Source organism: Chiloscyllium plagiosum, unplaced genomic scaffold (assembly GCF_037043375.1).
Source record: "Chiloscyllium plagiosum isolate Xiang-an unplaced genomic scaffold, Cpla_swu_hap1 HiC_scaffold_4, whole genome shotgun sequence".
NCBI lineage: Eukaryota > Metazoa > Chordata > Chondrichthyes > Orectolobiformes > Hemiscylliidae > Chiloscyllium > Chiloscyllium plagiosum.
This window is the reverse complement of record NW_028270142.1, coordinates 116,823,300-116,838,586: the sequence shown is the minus strand read 5'-3', so window position 1 is coordinate 116,838,586 and position 15,287 is coordinate 116,823,300. Positions and strand designations below refer to the sequence as shown.

Sequence of the window (15,287 nt, the reverse complement as noted above, 5' to 3'; positions counted from 1 at the left end):
GCATCCAAGGAACAGGAGAATCGATGTTTCGGGCATAAGCCCTTCTTCTGGGATTCCTGAAGAAGGGCTTATGCCCGAAACGTCGATTCTCCTGAATACTGTCAGACTTGGCCTTCCTGCAGTTTTGAAGTTCAACTTTTAGATCCAGTCTATCCTTTTCCATTACTTTTTTAAGACTAATAATATTATGGTCACTGACCCCAACATGCTCAACCACTGACACCTCACTCAGCTGCCCTGCCTTATTTCCCAACATAGGTCAGGTTTTGCACCTTCTCTAGTAGGTACACCCATAGACTGAATCAAAAAAATTTTCTTGTACATACTTAACAAATTCCTCTCTATCTAAATCCTTAACACTATGGCAGTCCCAGCCTATGTTTGGAAAGTTAAAATTCCCTACCATAACCATCCTACTGTTCTTAAAGATAACTGAGATCTCCTTACAAATTTGTTTCTCAATTTCCCTCTGACTATTAGTGGGTCTATAATACACTCCCAATAAGGTGATCATCCCTTTCTTATTTCTCAGTTCCACCCAAATAACCTCCCTGGAGGTAATCCGAGGAATATCCTCCCTAAGTACAGCTGTAACACTATCCTTTCCCAAGAACGCAACTCCCCCTCCTCTCTTGTCCCCTTTTCTTTTTTTTTATAAATATTTTTATTGAAAAGCGTTTTTAAATCTTTTACAAAACATTTATATATATAAAAAAACCCCATCAAAACAGGAAAAAAAAAGTACAAAGAACAAGGCCATAACATAGTACCATTGTTACTAAACAACTCATTATTCTACCAAGGCAAACCTATCTACTTAACTAAAACTAAACTACAAACATATTGAATAAATATTAGCTTAAATTACATTCAAGTTACTTAAATTATATAATGTTTTACTACTTTGTTCTGTCTTACTCATCACAGCTCCACTGAGGCTCCCATCCCTGGGAGTACTCCCTTCAGTACCCATATTCTTTTCCTTCCAGTCTCCTCCTCCCTAGGCTCCATGGGCGCCCATAAAGGTTCCCACAGAATTACTGGATCCATGTTAATTTCAGTCCCCAGAATGTCCTTTAACTCCCTTACTATAGCACTCCAATATCTTTGGATCTTGCAACATGACCAATAACAATGTGTGAGAGAACCTATATTAATTTTACATTTGGGACATCCTGATGACACTCCTCTCTTAAACTTAGCTAGCCTTTCTGGTGCCATATGAGCCCTGTGTAAGATCTTCAATTGCATAGCCTGTGCTTTGTTACATACTGAAATTTTCCTTACTTTCCCCCAGATATCTTCCCATATTTTCGGTGAAATGTCCTGTCCTAACTCTTGGTTCCACATCTTACAGGGTCCTTCCATACCTCTCAGAGCATGGCCTTTCTGTAAATGATATAAAGTACTAAGTGAAAGAGTACCCGTACACCAAAGTACCCTTTTCTCCACATCTGATTTATAATATTGGGCCAGGAGTGTGGTCTTCCTCTGTATATAGTCCCTTATCCTTATTGGATAATCCATATTTCTGACTTAACTGACTGAGTGACCTCAGGACCTCTCCCTTGAGCAAATCTCCCAAATATAGAATTCCTTTGTTCTCCCATGTCTTAAAGACGGAGTCCATTGCCCCAGGTTTAAATCCTTGGGCTCCTACCAACAGGGTAAATGGTGAAGTCTTAAACCAATTGCCCTCGTCTTGCCTCAGTATCCTCCAGGCTTTCACTGTATTCCAGATAATTTGACTATTGCATTGCTGAGTCACGGATTTTATCTTGTCCATAAATAATAAATTAATTAGATGACATTTCGACTGTGAGGTTTCAATATCAAGCCATATCGATTCTGAATTCCCCCGTACCCAGTCACCAACATATGTTAACAAAGCACTTATTTGATATTTCTTCAAATCCAGAGGATCCACCCCTCCCTCAGCTTGTGAAAGCTGGAGAAGGACATTCATCTTAATCAGAGCTATTCAGCCCAGACATTATCCCTCCCATGGCTGTAAGTCCTGTTTTATCCTCTCTAGTAATTGTACAAAGTTAACTTTATATAACAGATGGAAGGAAGGGGTAATAAAATACAGAAGGGGTATCCCAAATACAGAAAACCTTTTGGTGACCACCTAAACAGGAGTTGCATTTTATCTTCAAGTTAGGCATCTCCACTAAGCCCCCTACTGCATGATTTCCAATTTTGTGAAATTGATCCTATAACCCGAAAAACTACCATATGAATTAATTATTTGGATCAGTCAGGGAATGGACTTCTCCAGTTTAGCCAAGAATGAAAGCACGTCATCAGCATATAGGGTAATCTTATGTTTCCCCCATTCCCATCTTTGGTGCTACTATTTCAAAGTCTCTTATAGTTTCGGCTAATCGCCAAAGTAAATAGCAGCGGTGATAAAGGGCACCCCTGTCGACTACCTCTTCTAATATTAAAATTATTTGACTTAATACCATTTGTAATAACTACCACCTTAGGATACTTATACATTACTGCTACCCATCTCGCAAAGGATCCCCCCCCACCCCAAACCAAACACTCCACAACCTCAAATAGATACAGCCATTCTATCCGATCAAAGGCTTTTTCTGCAGCTAAGGAGACCACCAATCTTTGGTGGCATACCTGTACTGTATTCAGTACTTTCCTAATATTGTTAGAGGAACTGCAGCCCTTAACAAAAACTGTTTGGTCTTCTTTTATAATATGAGGCAAAACCTTCTCCACCCTCAGAGCCATCACCTTTGATAAAATTTTGAAATCTACATTCAGTAGCGAGATTGGTCTATATAAAATACATTCTTCAGGGTCCTTCCCTTTCTTTAAAATAAGGGAGATATTAGCTTCCCTAAGAGTAGATGGCAGACAATCCCGTGTATAACAGTATTTGTACATCCGCAGAAGTGGTTCCACTAGTATGTTTATGAATTCCTATCCTTCCTACAGCATTTGTATCCTGGAACATCAAGCTGCCAGTCCTGTCCATCCCTAAGTTGCATCTCTGTAATTGCTATGATATCCCAGCCCCATGTTGCTAACCATACCCTGAGTTTATCTGCCTTGCCTGTTAGGCCTCTTGCATTTAAATAAATGCAGTTTAACTTGTTAGTCCTACGGTGTTCTCTGCATATTTCTTGCCTGCACTGACTATTTGACTTGTTCCTTTTCTCAACTATACCGGTCTCAGATTGATCTCTTTCCTCATTGTCTCCCTTGGTTCCCCCCCCCCCCACCTTACTAGTTTAAATCCTCTCGAGCAGCTCTAACAAATCTCTCTGCCAGTATATTTGTCTCCTGCCAATTCAGGTGCAATCTGTCCTTATTGTACAGGTCGCATCTATCTCAGAGGAGAGTCCAATGATCCAAAATGGTGAACCCTGCTCCCCTGCACCATCTCCTCAGCCACACATTTACTGCTTTATCCTCCTATTCCTACCCTCACTAGCTCATAGCACCAGGAGTAATCAAGATATTATTACTCTCGAAGACCTTTTTAAATTCCTGTCTAACTTTCTATTTTCTCCCTTCAGAATCTCATCCTTTTCCCTTCCTATGTTATTAGTTCCAACGTATACAATGCCCTCCCGCTGGCCCCTCTCCCCTTTGAGAACAGTCTGCACTCTCTCTGAGATATCCTTGAACCTAGCACCAGGGAGGCAACACACCATTCTGATTTTTCGCTGCATGCCACAGAAAAGCCTTCCTGTGCCTCTGACAAGAGAATCCCCTATCACAATCGATTGCTTGGAACCTGAAACATCCCTCATTACATTAGAGCCTGTCTCAATACCAGAAACTTGGCTGTTCATGCTACATTCCCCTGAGAGTCCATCACCCCCTACATTTTCCAAAACAGCATACCTGTTTGAAATGGATATAGCCACAGGAAACTTCTGCAATACCTGCCTCCCTCGCCTACCTTTCCTGGAGTTAGCCCATCTACTTTACAGTATCTGCAGCTTTTCTCCCTTCCTATAACTGCTATCCATCACACTCCCTAGCTCCTGTAAATTCCTTATTGCCTCTAACTGCTGCTCCAACCGATCCATGCAATGTGATAGGATTCGCAATCAAAAACACTTCTTGCAGATATAATCATTAGTAACATGGAAACTCTTCCTAACTCACACATCCAACAGGAAGAGCACATCACTTTACAAAAGGCCATCTTTGTTCCTTCACAATCTACAGACCCAGAAAATAGCAGCATATTATTGGTCTAAAAAAAACTGCTCCAGGCTAACTTAGCACTTCTTTTAAGACTTGAGAATCAAGTCTATCAAGACACAAGGAGCTGGAATTAATGCTTTCAGAGAGCAGTGTTGAAGTTGCTAGTTACATTTCGTGGGGCTAATGTACTCGTTAGAGGAAGTGCATCTGGGTAACCCATTACAATAGGTGGAACAGTTTTACTTATTAAATGTGTTTGCTTTTTGACTACATTGATTGGTTTTGCTAATATGTTCATGCGCAATACACTACAATGTAAAAGCTGAACTTGTGACTGCTGAACATTTCCTAAGAATGTAGATTTATATTGTTTATTAATATGACTAGTTTTAATCAATAGATTCACGTTTGTAAAATGATCATAGAATAGAATGCCTCCAGGCCCTTCGGCCCAACAAGTCCACACCGACCCTCCAAAGAGCATCCGACCCGAACCTCTATATTTACCCCGGCTAATGCACCTAACTTACACATCATTGAACACTATGGGCAATTTAGCACGACCAATTCACCTAACCTGCACATCTTTGGATTGTGAGAGGAAACCAAAGCAAACCCAAGCCAACACAGGGAGAATGTGCAAAACTCCACACAGACAGTTGCCGGATGCTGGAATTGAACTCAGGTCCCTGGCACTGTGAGGCAGCAGTGCTAACCACTGAGCCATGGTGCCACTATAATATTCCAGAAGTAACTTTAAATGGAAACTCACAGGGCTGTCAACAGCAAAATAGACTATATACTCTAAAATTAGATGACACAGACCCAAAAAGAGACACAGTTTAAAATGAAGGAATTTCCCACTTAATATGGAGGGTTTTGTTTTCTCTCAATGGGTCATTAGTCTATGGACATCTCTTTCCCTGACAAGGGAGTCAGGGTAGACAGGAAAATAGAGGCTACAATTAGATCAGCTGCGACCTTATCAAATGACCAAGAGGCCGAATGGCCTATTTCAAAACCCCAATGCAGATTGGGGTCAACCTTATTTATATCATTCTGCACTCCACCTAATTTCTGATATGCTACATCATTTGTGTAATTGTCTGTCATGAAATTATTGCTTCTATCTATTATTTAGAAGATTTTGATCTTGTATTTCACCATCCAATAAAGTGTTCTACGTGCACCTGATAAATAAATTAATTGAGCTTTTACTCTCATGTTCCACAATCTAATCCAAACTGCCTTATCATTGCAATATTCTGGCAGCCAGCCAGTCCCTCTGTAGAGGCAACTTGGAAAATAACCTATCAGCTTGTTTTATTGCTTAAACTGGTATTTGATATATTTTAGTAAGATGTGTATTGTTTTTCCAAACTCCTCTTTCATGTTCCTCCCAGAGTTGTTACTCTGAGCTTCTGTATTCCTATTCTGTGGAAACGGAGACCCAAAACATTATCTCCTTTTCCAATTCATCCATTCTTAGGACCAGAAAACTAAAAAACAAGTTTCTATAACCTCGTGACTATTTTGTCACAAGTTGGTGTATCCTTGCTACTATGCTTTCATAAGGTTAATGGTAGTCAGTTGGCTGGATAGCTGGTCTGTAATGCAGAGTAACGGCAATAGCATGGGTTCAATTCCTGAACTGGGTGAGCTTATCACAAAGGACATGCCCTCTCCCCTTAACTAAGGCATGGTGACCCTCAGGTTAAACCACTACCTATCATTTCTTTCTAATGAGAGGACAGTACTGTAGTCTGATAAGACTATGGTGATTTTACCTTTCACTTTTTCATTTCTCCCATATTCATTTCAAATTGGCAGCTACTATCAAGCCAATTGTGGTTGTCTTGTCACCAAGCCTTGGTAATTGAAAACAGCCTCATGCTTCAGTGCATTACAAATATCTAGTTCCTGGATCACCTGTTTTATTAGATATATTTCCTGTAATATGGTGATCAGAACTTCTTGCAAACTCCTTTGCTTTGTTTATCCTCCCCAAACACGATCTTTCACATATCTCCACATTGAGTTTTCTTTTGTCACTTTCCGCAGATCTCACCCATCCATTGAATGTCAAGGATCAGCGGTTACATTGACTCTACTGTTTCTAATGTTTAACGGTTGAAAATGGGAAAAAAGCAATTAAAACATCTTGTAGTCTTTTTCACTTAAAAGGTTGGGATCATGTTGCTTAAAAAGGTTAACATCAACCTGAAAAGGTTTTCTCCTTTAGAAGGAAAATCAAAATGAGCAGGTGTGCTTTCTGAGCTGGGGATGTGGTGTTTATGTTGCTTGTAATCATGCCAGTTCATGGTGATTGTTCATTTTGGATGTTAAAGCTAAATTAGTTAAAAGCATTCAGTAAACTCTAAAAGGCTATAAAACTTAATTATTTTACCAGAACAAAGAAGAAATGGAAATGAATGACAATTAACATTGAAATCAGATTAAGTATCCTTCAGAGTTGGCTACATGTCATGGACATTGGTCAAGGGTAAGAATTTTCTCCATTTTTAACACATGGGTGTGTGTTTATGGAAATGTGTTGCTGTTTGGAGCTTGGGAGAGTGCTGAAGCAGACATGGTGATGCCATGCTGGGGTAAAAGGCGAGAGATGAAGGAAGCCCTGGGGGAACATTTATATTTCAATGCAGTGAGAGTTGGGTGAAGGAAGCCCACATCTCTAACACGACCCTTCCTGTAATACGGTGATCAGAACTTCTTATAAACTCCTTTGCTTTGTTTATCCTCCCCAAACACGATCTTTCACATATCTCCACATTGGGTTTTCTTTTGTCATTTTCTGCAGATCTAACCGATCCATTGAATGTCAAGGGTTAGTGGTTAGATTGACTCTTATTGGAGATGGTCATTGCCTGGCATTTGTATGCAGCAGTCTACACCTTTGTTCCTCACTATCAACCACACAGCCAATTTTCCTATTATCTACAAATTACTTAATTCTGTTTCCTACATTTAAGTGTAGATTATTGATATATCCCACAAAAGCCAAGGGATCCCAGAACCGAGGCCTGCAGAACGCCACAACCAACAATCTCCTAATGCAAGACCTTCTCTTTATTTATTAATTAATGGGGCATGGGCATTGCTGGTTGGGCCAGCATAATTGCCCATCCCTAGTTGCCCTCGAGAAGGTGGTAGTGAGCTGCCTTCTTGAACCGCTGCAGTGTGTATCCTTTAGGACAACCCACTATCCCATTAGGGAGGGCATTCTAGGATTTTGACCCAACGACGTTGAAGGAATGGTGATATATTTCCAAGTCAGGATGGTGAGTAGCTTGAAAGGGACTTCGCAGGTGGTGGTTTTCCCATGTATCAACTGCTCTTGTTCTTGTAGATGGTCATGGTTTAGAAGATACTGTTCAAGGAGCCTTTGTGAATTTCTGCAGTGCATCTTGTAGATGGTGCATCTGGCTCCTACTATATGTCAGTGATGAAGGGAGTGAATGTTTTTGGATGTAGTGACAATAAAGCAGGCTGCTTTGTCTTGCATGGTGTCAAGCTTCTTGACCATTATTTTGGCTTTAGTCAGCTAGGGAAGTGGACCTATTCCATCACGCATGAACACACAGTATGTTGCAGAAACTCAGCAGAAACTCAGCAGATCTGGCAACATCTGTGGAGATATTTGGAGTCCAGTACGACTCTTCATCAGAAGTGTCCAGTTCTGAAGAAGAATCATACTGGACTTCAAATGTTAACTCTTTTTCTTGATCCACAGATGCTGCCAGACCTGCTGAATTTCTAACAGAATTCTCTGTGGGTATTTCCGATCTCTTGCAGCAGCAGTGTTTTGCCTGTATTCCATCACACACCTGATAGATGGTGGACCGGCTTTGGAGAGTCAGGGAGTGAGTTTTTTGCCACAGTATTCCTAGCCCCTGACATTCTCTGGTAGGTACTGTATTTATATGGTTAGTCGAGTTGAATTTCTGGTCAATGGTAACCCCAAGGTGCTGATAGTGGGTAATGCAGTGATGGTCACACCAGTGAATGTCAATGGGTACTGGTTAGAGTGTCGCTTATTGGAAATGCTAATGGCATTTGTGCGGTTTGAATGTTACTTGCTACTTCTCAGCCCAAGCCTGAATGTTGTCCAGATCTTGTTGCACTTACAAATGGACCACTTCAGTATCTGAGGAACGATGGATGGTACTGCCATTGTGTGTTCATCAGTGAACATGATCTCATGATGGAGGAAAGGTGATTGAAGTAGCAGCTCAAGATAGTTGGGCCTATGACACCATCCTAAGGAAATCCTGCAGAGATGACTTAGGGTTGAGATGACTGGCCTCCAACAATCATAACTATCTTCCTTCATGCTAGATATGACTCCTGTCAGGAGGAAGAGAGCACTGCAGATGCTGGAGAGTTAGAGCCAAAAAGCATAGTGCTGGAAGAGCACAGCAGGTCAGGCAGCACCCGACAAGCAGGAGCAGGAGATTTGATGTTTCGGGCACAAGCCCTTCATCAGGAATGGGGGGGGGGGGGGGGGGGGGCAAGGGGGCTGACTTCCATCAGCAGTGTTTTGCCCCTGGTTACTTTTGCCTCCAGCTTTGTTAGTGATCCCTGATGGTGCATTTGGTCAAATGCGACCTTGACATCAGGGACAGTCACTCTCACATCCCTTCTGTTAGCCATCTGCTTTGGTTCCTACCTCTGAGTAAATCTTTGATCCAACTTGCAACTTTCCTATGGATCCCATGAGCTTTTTATCTGCTTGGCCTGCCATTTTGGACCTTATTAAAAGTTTTGTTAAAGTTCATGTGTCTAAATTTAACACTATACCCTCATGGACCCTTCTCATTATCTCCTCAAGTATTTAGTCAAGTTAATCAGATATAATCTTTTTTATAGCTCTTTTGACTGTTCTCGATTAATCTAAGCCTCTCCAAATGACAATATTGGCTGCCAGACTTTCTTTCCAATAGTTTGCCTGTTATTGCAGTTAGAGTGACTTGTCTGAAGTTATTTGGATTCTTGCTTTTACATAACGGTACAACTTTAGAAGTCTTCCCGTTCTCTCTCATCATGGCTGCAGTCAAAGAATACTGAAAAATGATGGTTAGATCTCCTATAGTGCCTTCCCTTCCTTCATTTAGCATACTGGGCTATATTACATCTTGGACCAGAGACTTATTCACTCTCAAGGAGGCTAAACAACTAACAATGTTTATCCAATGCAATATCATGTATTCTTTTGCCTTAACTGCAATGCCTGCCTCATCTAACTCTTTTGTGAAAACAGGCACAAAGCATTCATTAAGAACTATGTCTTCTATTCATAGATAAATTACCTTTGAGATCTCTAGCCCGACACTTTCTTTAGATATCCTCTTGCCCTTTATGCATTTATAAAATGTCTTTGAGGTTTCCTCAGCAATAGGTTACTTACCTTTGCTTTCCCAATTTCCTTTTTTTTAAGTTTCACCACTATCCTTTCTATACTTCATCAGGCTTTCTGCAGCATTGAACTTCTTTGTTGCTTTATCTTATTCAATATTCTCTTTGATATCTAAGAGACCCAGACTTGGGGTGCCCATCCTTTTTCTTTGTGAAAATGTATTTTCTCTGGACTTCCTTCATCTCCTTCTTGAATAACTCCCAGTACTCTGACATTAACTTACTTGCAAGTAATGGGATCCACGATGAAGTGGTAAGTTGGATACAAAATTGGCTTGGTCATAGAAGACAGAGGGGAGTTGTGGAGGAGTGTTTTTCTAACTGGAGGTCTATGACCAGTAGTTTCCTGCAAGGATCAGTGCTGGGACCTCTATTGTTTGTAATATATATAAATGATTTGGATGAAAATGTAGGTGGTCTGATTAGTAAGTTTGCAGATGATACAAACATTGGTGGAGCTGTGGATAGTGAGGAAGGTTGTCAAAGGATACAGCCGAATATAAATCAGCTGGAAAGTTAGACAGGGTTTAATTCAGATTAAACAAGTGTGAGGTGATGCATTTTGACAGTTCAACTGCAAGAGGTAAGTAAATAGTAAATGGAGGACTCTTAGGAGCATTGATATACAGAGGTATCTTGGGTTGCAAGTCTGCAGCTCCCTGAAACTGGCAACACAAGCGAAAAGCAGCAAATGGCATGCTTACCTTCATTGGTCAGGGCACTGAGTATAAAAGTTGGCAGTCACAGTTGGAGCATTTGTGCAGTTCCTGTCCACAACAGGAAGGATATGGAAGCTTTGGAGAGGGTGCAAAAGAAGTTTACCAGAATGTTGCCTGGATTGGAATGTATTAGCATGGATAGTCAGAGTCTATCCCCCAGGATGGAAATGTCAAATACTATGGGGCATATACTTAAAGTGAGACGGGAAAAGTTTAAACGAGATGTGCAAAGTAAGTTTTTTTTTTACACAGAGGATGATAGGTACCTGGAACGCACTGCAAGGAGAGGTGACAGATCCCTTTGTATGTCTACACTTCCCATTTAAATAATACTCTGCCTTTCTGTTTTTCACATCAAAGTGTATAGCTTCACATTTGCTACATCTTGTACTACATCTGCCCATGTTTGCTCACTCCTTCAATTTGCCTAAAATCAAGCCTCCTTATATCCTCCCCACAACTCACAATCCTACCCAGTTTTGTGTCATCAACAAGCTTGGAAACATTGCATTTGGTTCCATCATCCACATATTTATCTATGTTGTGAATAGCTGGGGCCCAAGCACTGATACTTGTGGTACCCCACTAGTCACTGCCTGCCACTTGGATAAACACCCACTAATTTTTTTAAGAGGGACCTTATCAAAAGAGTTATGAATGAAGCAGCAGAACAGTTGGAAATTGAAAGACCGAATGTGTCCATCAAGAAGCAAGGTAAAATAACAAAAATATGAAGATTTTTACTGTGACAATGTTTTTTTCAATAAATGTTTAGTTCATTTATGTTATATTTAATTTGTCTTAAACATAAAAAAGCATTTCAATTCGATCATAGCCTGTTTCATGTGGGAACAGGACACTTCTCAGTTCCTAGATAACCATGATTTTGAGGAACTCACATCCGAGATGTTGATGCTTGAGCTGCAACTGGTGTCACTGTAGTATGTCTGGAAGAGGTATATGGATAGCATGCTCCTGGAACTGGTCATTCTGCAGTTTAGGAAAACATTTGGAGTACTGTCTTGAGTTTCGGTCTCCTTACTTAAGAGAAATATTATTGCATGGAAAGCAATCCAGAGACAGATCCCTCTGCAGATTCTGAGAATGAAAGGGGTTGCTTTATGAAGAAAGGTTGAGCAGGTTACGTCTACACTGACTAGACTTTAAAAGAATGGGAGGTGATCTTATTGAAACATCTAAGTTTCTTAAGGGATGTACGGATGCTGGGGCAATGCATCTTCTTCTGGCACAGTCTATAACTAGGGGACACAGTTTAAAACCAAATGGTTTCCCACTGAAGATGGAAGTGAGGAGGACCTTGTTTTAACAGAATCCCAACAGTGTGGAAGCAGTCTAATAGGCCCATCCAGTCCACACCAACCCTTCGAAGAGCATCTTAACCAGACCCACACCCTACAACTCTCTATTTTCCATGGCTAACCCACCATGGGCAATTTAATATCGCCAATCCACCCTAACATGCACATCGTTTAGACGGTGGGATGAAACTGGAGCACCCAGAGGAAACCTACACAGATACAGGAAGACTGTGCAAACTCCATATATACAATCGCCTGAGACTGGAATCAAACCCAGGACCCTGGTGGTGTGAGGCAGCAGTGCTAACCACTGAGCCACCGCACCACTCTCAGGGCTTTTAGACATTTTTAATCAACAACGGAGTTAAGACTTGAGGGTGGCAGGCAGGAAAGTCAAGTTAAGGCCACTATCAAATTGGTTGATGGTTGTAGTGAATGGTGGAGCAAGCTCAAGGGTAAAGTGGACTACTTCTACTCCTCTATTTCTTATGATCAAGCAGGCAGAATGGGTGACTGCCAGATAATCAAGTGGAATGTTGCATTGTGAACACTATGCAACATTTCCCTGGATGAACTGTGCTCTCTAACTGCTATTCATTTTGATTACTGATAAAGGTTATGATACCTCTGAGGATCACAGCTAGAACCAGGATTACCGCACCTTGGGCGCTACATCTGTGGAGAGGTGGACAATAGGATGGTCAGGAAAGAAAATTGATCACTGATTCAATTATTTGATGACCAGACTGGATCTTTGTGGCCGCAGATATAACAAGGATTCCCTCATGCCACGGTCAAAAGGTTCATTGAGGTACTGCCAAATATTCTGAGGGGAATGTCTGCACAGTCAAAAGTCATGACCTATATCAGTGCTAACGACACAGGGAGGAAGAGGAATTGATGTCCTGCAAGCAGAATTCAGGCAGCTAACCAACATATAAAAAGTAAGATCCAGAGGTACTTATCCCCAGTTTATTCCTACTGATATCTACTGGTGAGTATAGAAACAGGAAGATAATTGAAAGTGTGGAGGCAGAGATGAAAAAGGTGAGAAGGCTTTAGATTCCTAAGGCATTGGAAAGGTAGAACGTGTACAAACTGGACAGGTTATATCTTAACTGAGCCAGGACCAATATCTTTGAGGGAAGGTTTTCCAGTTCTATTGAAGAGTTGGGGAGAAAGGTAAAGATGCAGTGAGAATGAAAAGGAGTATAAATTAGCAAACATTACTTGCTGACAGGAAGTTTACATAGTTCCAATAAGTGACTGGACCTACTTACTGAATTACTTACTAAATGACAGTAATCCACGACTAGTTAATTAGAAAACTGAACCTTTCTATATCCAGACTCCATTTCATTGTCCCATGAAACAGTTTTTAAATGTAAAATGGTTACTAGTAATTTGGTAAAATTTAGAGAAAGTGAGGACTGCAGATGCAGGAGACCAGAGTTGAAAAATGTAGTGCTGGAAAAACACAGCAGGCCAGGCAGCATCCGAGGAGCAAGAGAATCGACGTTTCGGGCATAAGCCCTTCTTCAGGAGTGAGGCTGGTGTGCCAAGCGGGCTGAGATAAAGGGCAGGCGGGAGGGAATTTGGAGGAGGGGCGCTGGGAATACGATAGGTGGAAGGAGGTGAGGGTGAGGGTGATAGGCTGGAGAGGGTTGGGGGGCGGAGAGGTTGGGAAGAAGAGGTCGTTTGACTTGCAATCTTCTTCCCGACCTCTCCGCCCCCACCCCCTGATGCCTCACACTGCAAACTATATGTACAGCACAGAGGCGAATAGATCTATGGACCATAAACATTAGACACTGACAAATTCAATGAGGAATTCAAGTAAAACCAGGCAGTGGTTAGAACATAAAACTCCTGACCACATGGAGTAGTTGAGCTGAGTCACATTGATGAATTTTAAGAGGAACATAGATACACACGAGGGAGAACTGAATGGAGGGATATCTTGCTGACTTAGAAGCAGAATGGGAAAAGGGCAGAGCATAAACATTGACATAGACCCTGGTGAACTGAACAGTCTGCTTCTGTGCTGTAAACGTCTGTATTCTTCTAATTGTCCTGGTGTAGCAGATCTCAGTGGCCAAGTGCATCACCAGTGTTAACTAAAAAGGCCTTACATTGATAAATGACCGCCTGGTTGAGGTACCAAGTAAGAAGCACACGGAAATAGACTTCAACAAGAGTTGATCCTTGCCGAAGAGGAGGGAAATCTACAACTGTGCAGTGAATCTAATCAGAAAAACAGGAATTCCAAATCCTATTGGGGATCCACTATTTGACAGCTACCTTTCCCAGTCTGTACTACTTTGAAAGTGTTTAAACCATCCTTCTGGTATCCAACAAAATATATCATCCAATGAAATCAGATGATCTTGCTGTTACAAATTGCAAATCATTATAATGCAGACATCAACAACCTAAGATCTTTCTCAAAAATAAATCCTTCGTGTTTCTTTCTGCAGGGGAAATGAATTGATAGCTAATTTTAGAAGGAATTGTAACATTTTAGCAGGAATCGAAATTTGGTGTTCAGTGTATATTTAAACAAATGCCTCCCACACACCCACATATTCAACAGGTTACATCCATCCCACGTAGCCTTAAATTTCTGTTGAGATACATGGTTCAATCAACTGTCCAATATAAGTAAGTATGACCTCCCACACCATCACTGAATGACAAGGTAATGCGAGAGAACTTAAACTAGGTTACATTTGTATGTGTCCCTCAGGAGAACCTAGTTAGCTTGTCTGCATGTGATGGTCCTATCTGAACCCTCAGACACCGAGAACCTATATATTCCCCACTGCCCAACATTTTACAAACAATCCAAGTGCTGCTTTATTTCACTTACTTTCGCCTTCGATCTTGTCACTGGTCCTGCACCAGATGATCTGCCTAGTCTCCAGTTTCACCTGAAAAGTTTTTCTCTCGGGTCTCTGCGATTTCTTCTGGTAATATAAAGTCATGACAGTGCCCAGCTCCAAGTTTCGGATGACTCTGCTAACGTCTGCTTCCATCCTTCCATCTTCCAGCAAAAATCCGTTTGGAAAACCGACTCTGGACCCTGACATCTTCAGCGCATCATCCGTGAAATTATCTTTAGGTTTGAAGAACGTGACTCAATATCAAAAACAAAAACAGGTTTTCCAATCAGAATTATAAACGGACCCTTTTTATCTGCATGGATTTTTCTTCACTGTAAAGCAGACTCCTGCTGGGCAGGGTTAGGGAAGTAGATAGTGGCGTTCCCAATTCTAATATACAGTCCTACAAACAAACGTGGAGAAAAATTGCCGGTGAATTCGCTCAAATGATGCAGTGCTGGATCCTTGCCTGTTTCCTGGTTGTCTGGATGTTCTTCCCGTTGCTGTCAAATCCTCGGTTGTGCTGGCAGGAGCATTGAAGATGGAGGAATAGTCCGGGAAATGTATATCTACATACATACAGGCACACGTACACATACACAGACATACATTTATGTATGTATATATATACACATATAGCAAAAATGTGCATATATATGTATTCCTCCTCTTTAGAATTTTGGCAGTGCAGCTCCAAGTGAAATCGACACGGTCAAGAGGCACAGCTGAGCCCAGAGGAAACAGCACAT

General features: G+C 41.3%; 1 protein-coding gene across 2 annotated transcripts in view; it reads right to left on the bottom strand.

The window, feature by feature from the left end:
- The window catches only part of LOC122548917 (1-phosphatidylinositol 4,5-bisphosphate phosphodiesterase gamma-1-like), a 206,006-nt gene extending 190,719 nt beyond the window's left edge, over positions 1–15,287 (bottom strand). For both annotated transcript variants that reach the window (XM_043687891.2, XM_043687892.2), the window contains exon 1: positions 14,526–15,287. In XM_043687891.2, the coding sequence (XP_043543826.1) occupies positions 14,526–14,745 (220 nt within the window). In that variant the 5' untranslated portion in view covers positions 14,746–15,287. The remainder of the gene's footprint in view (positions 1–14,525) is intronic.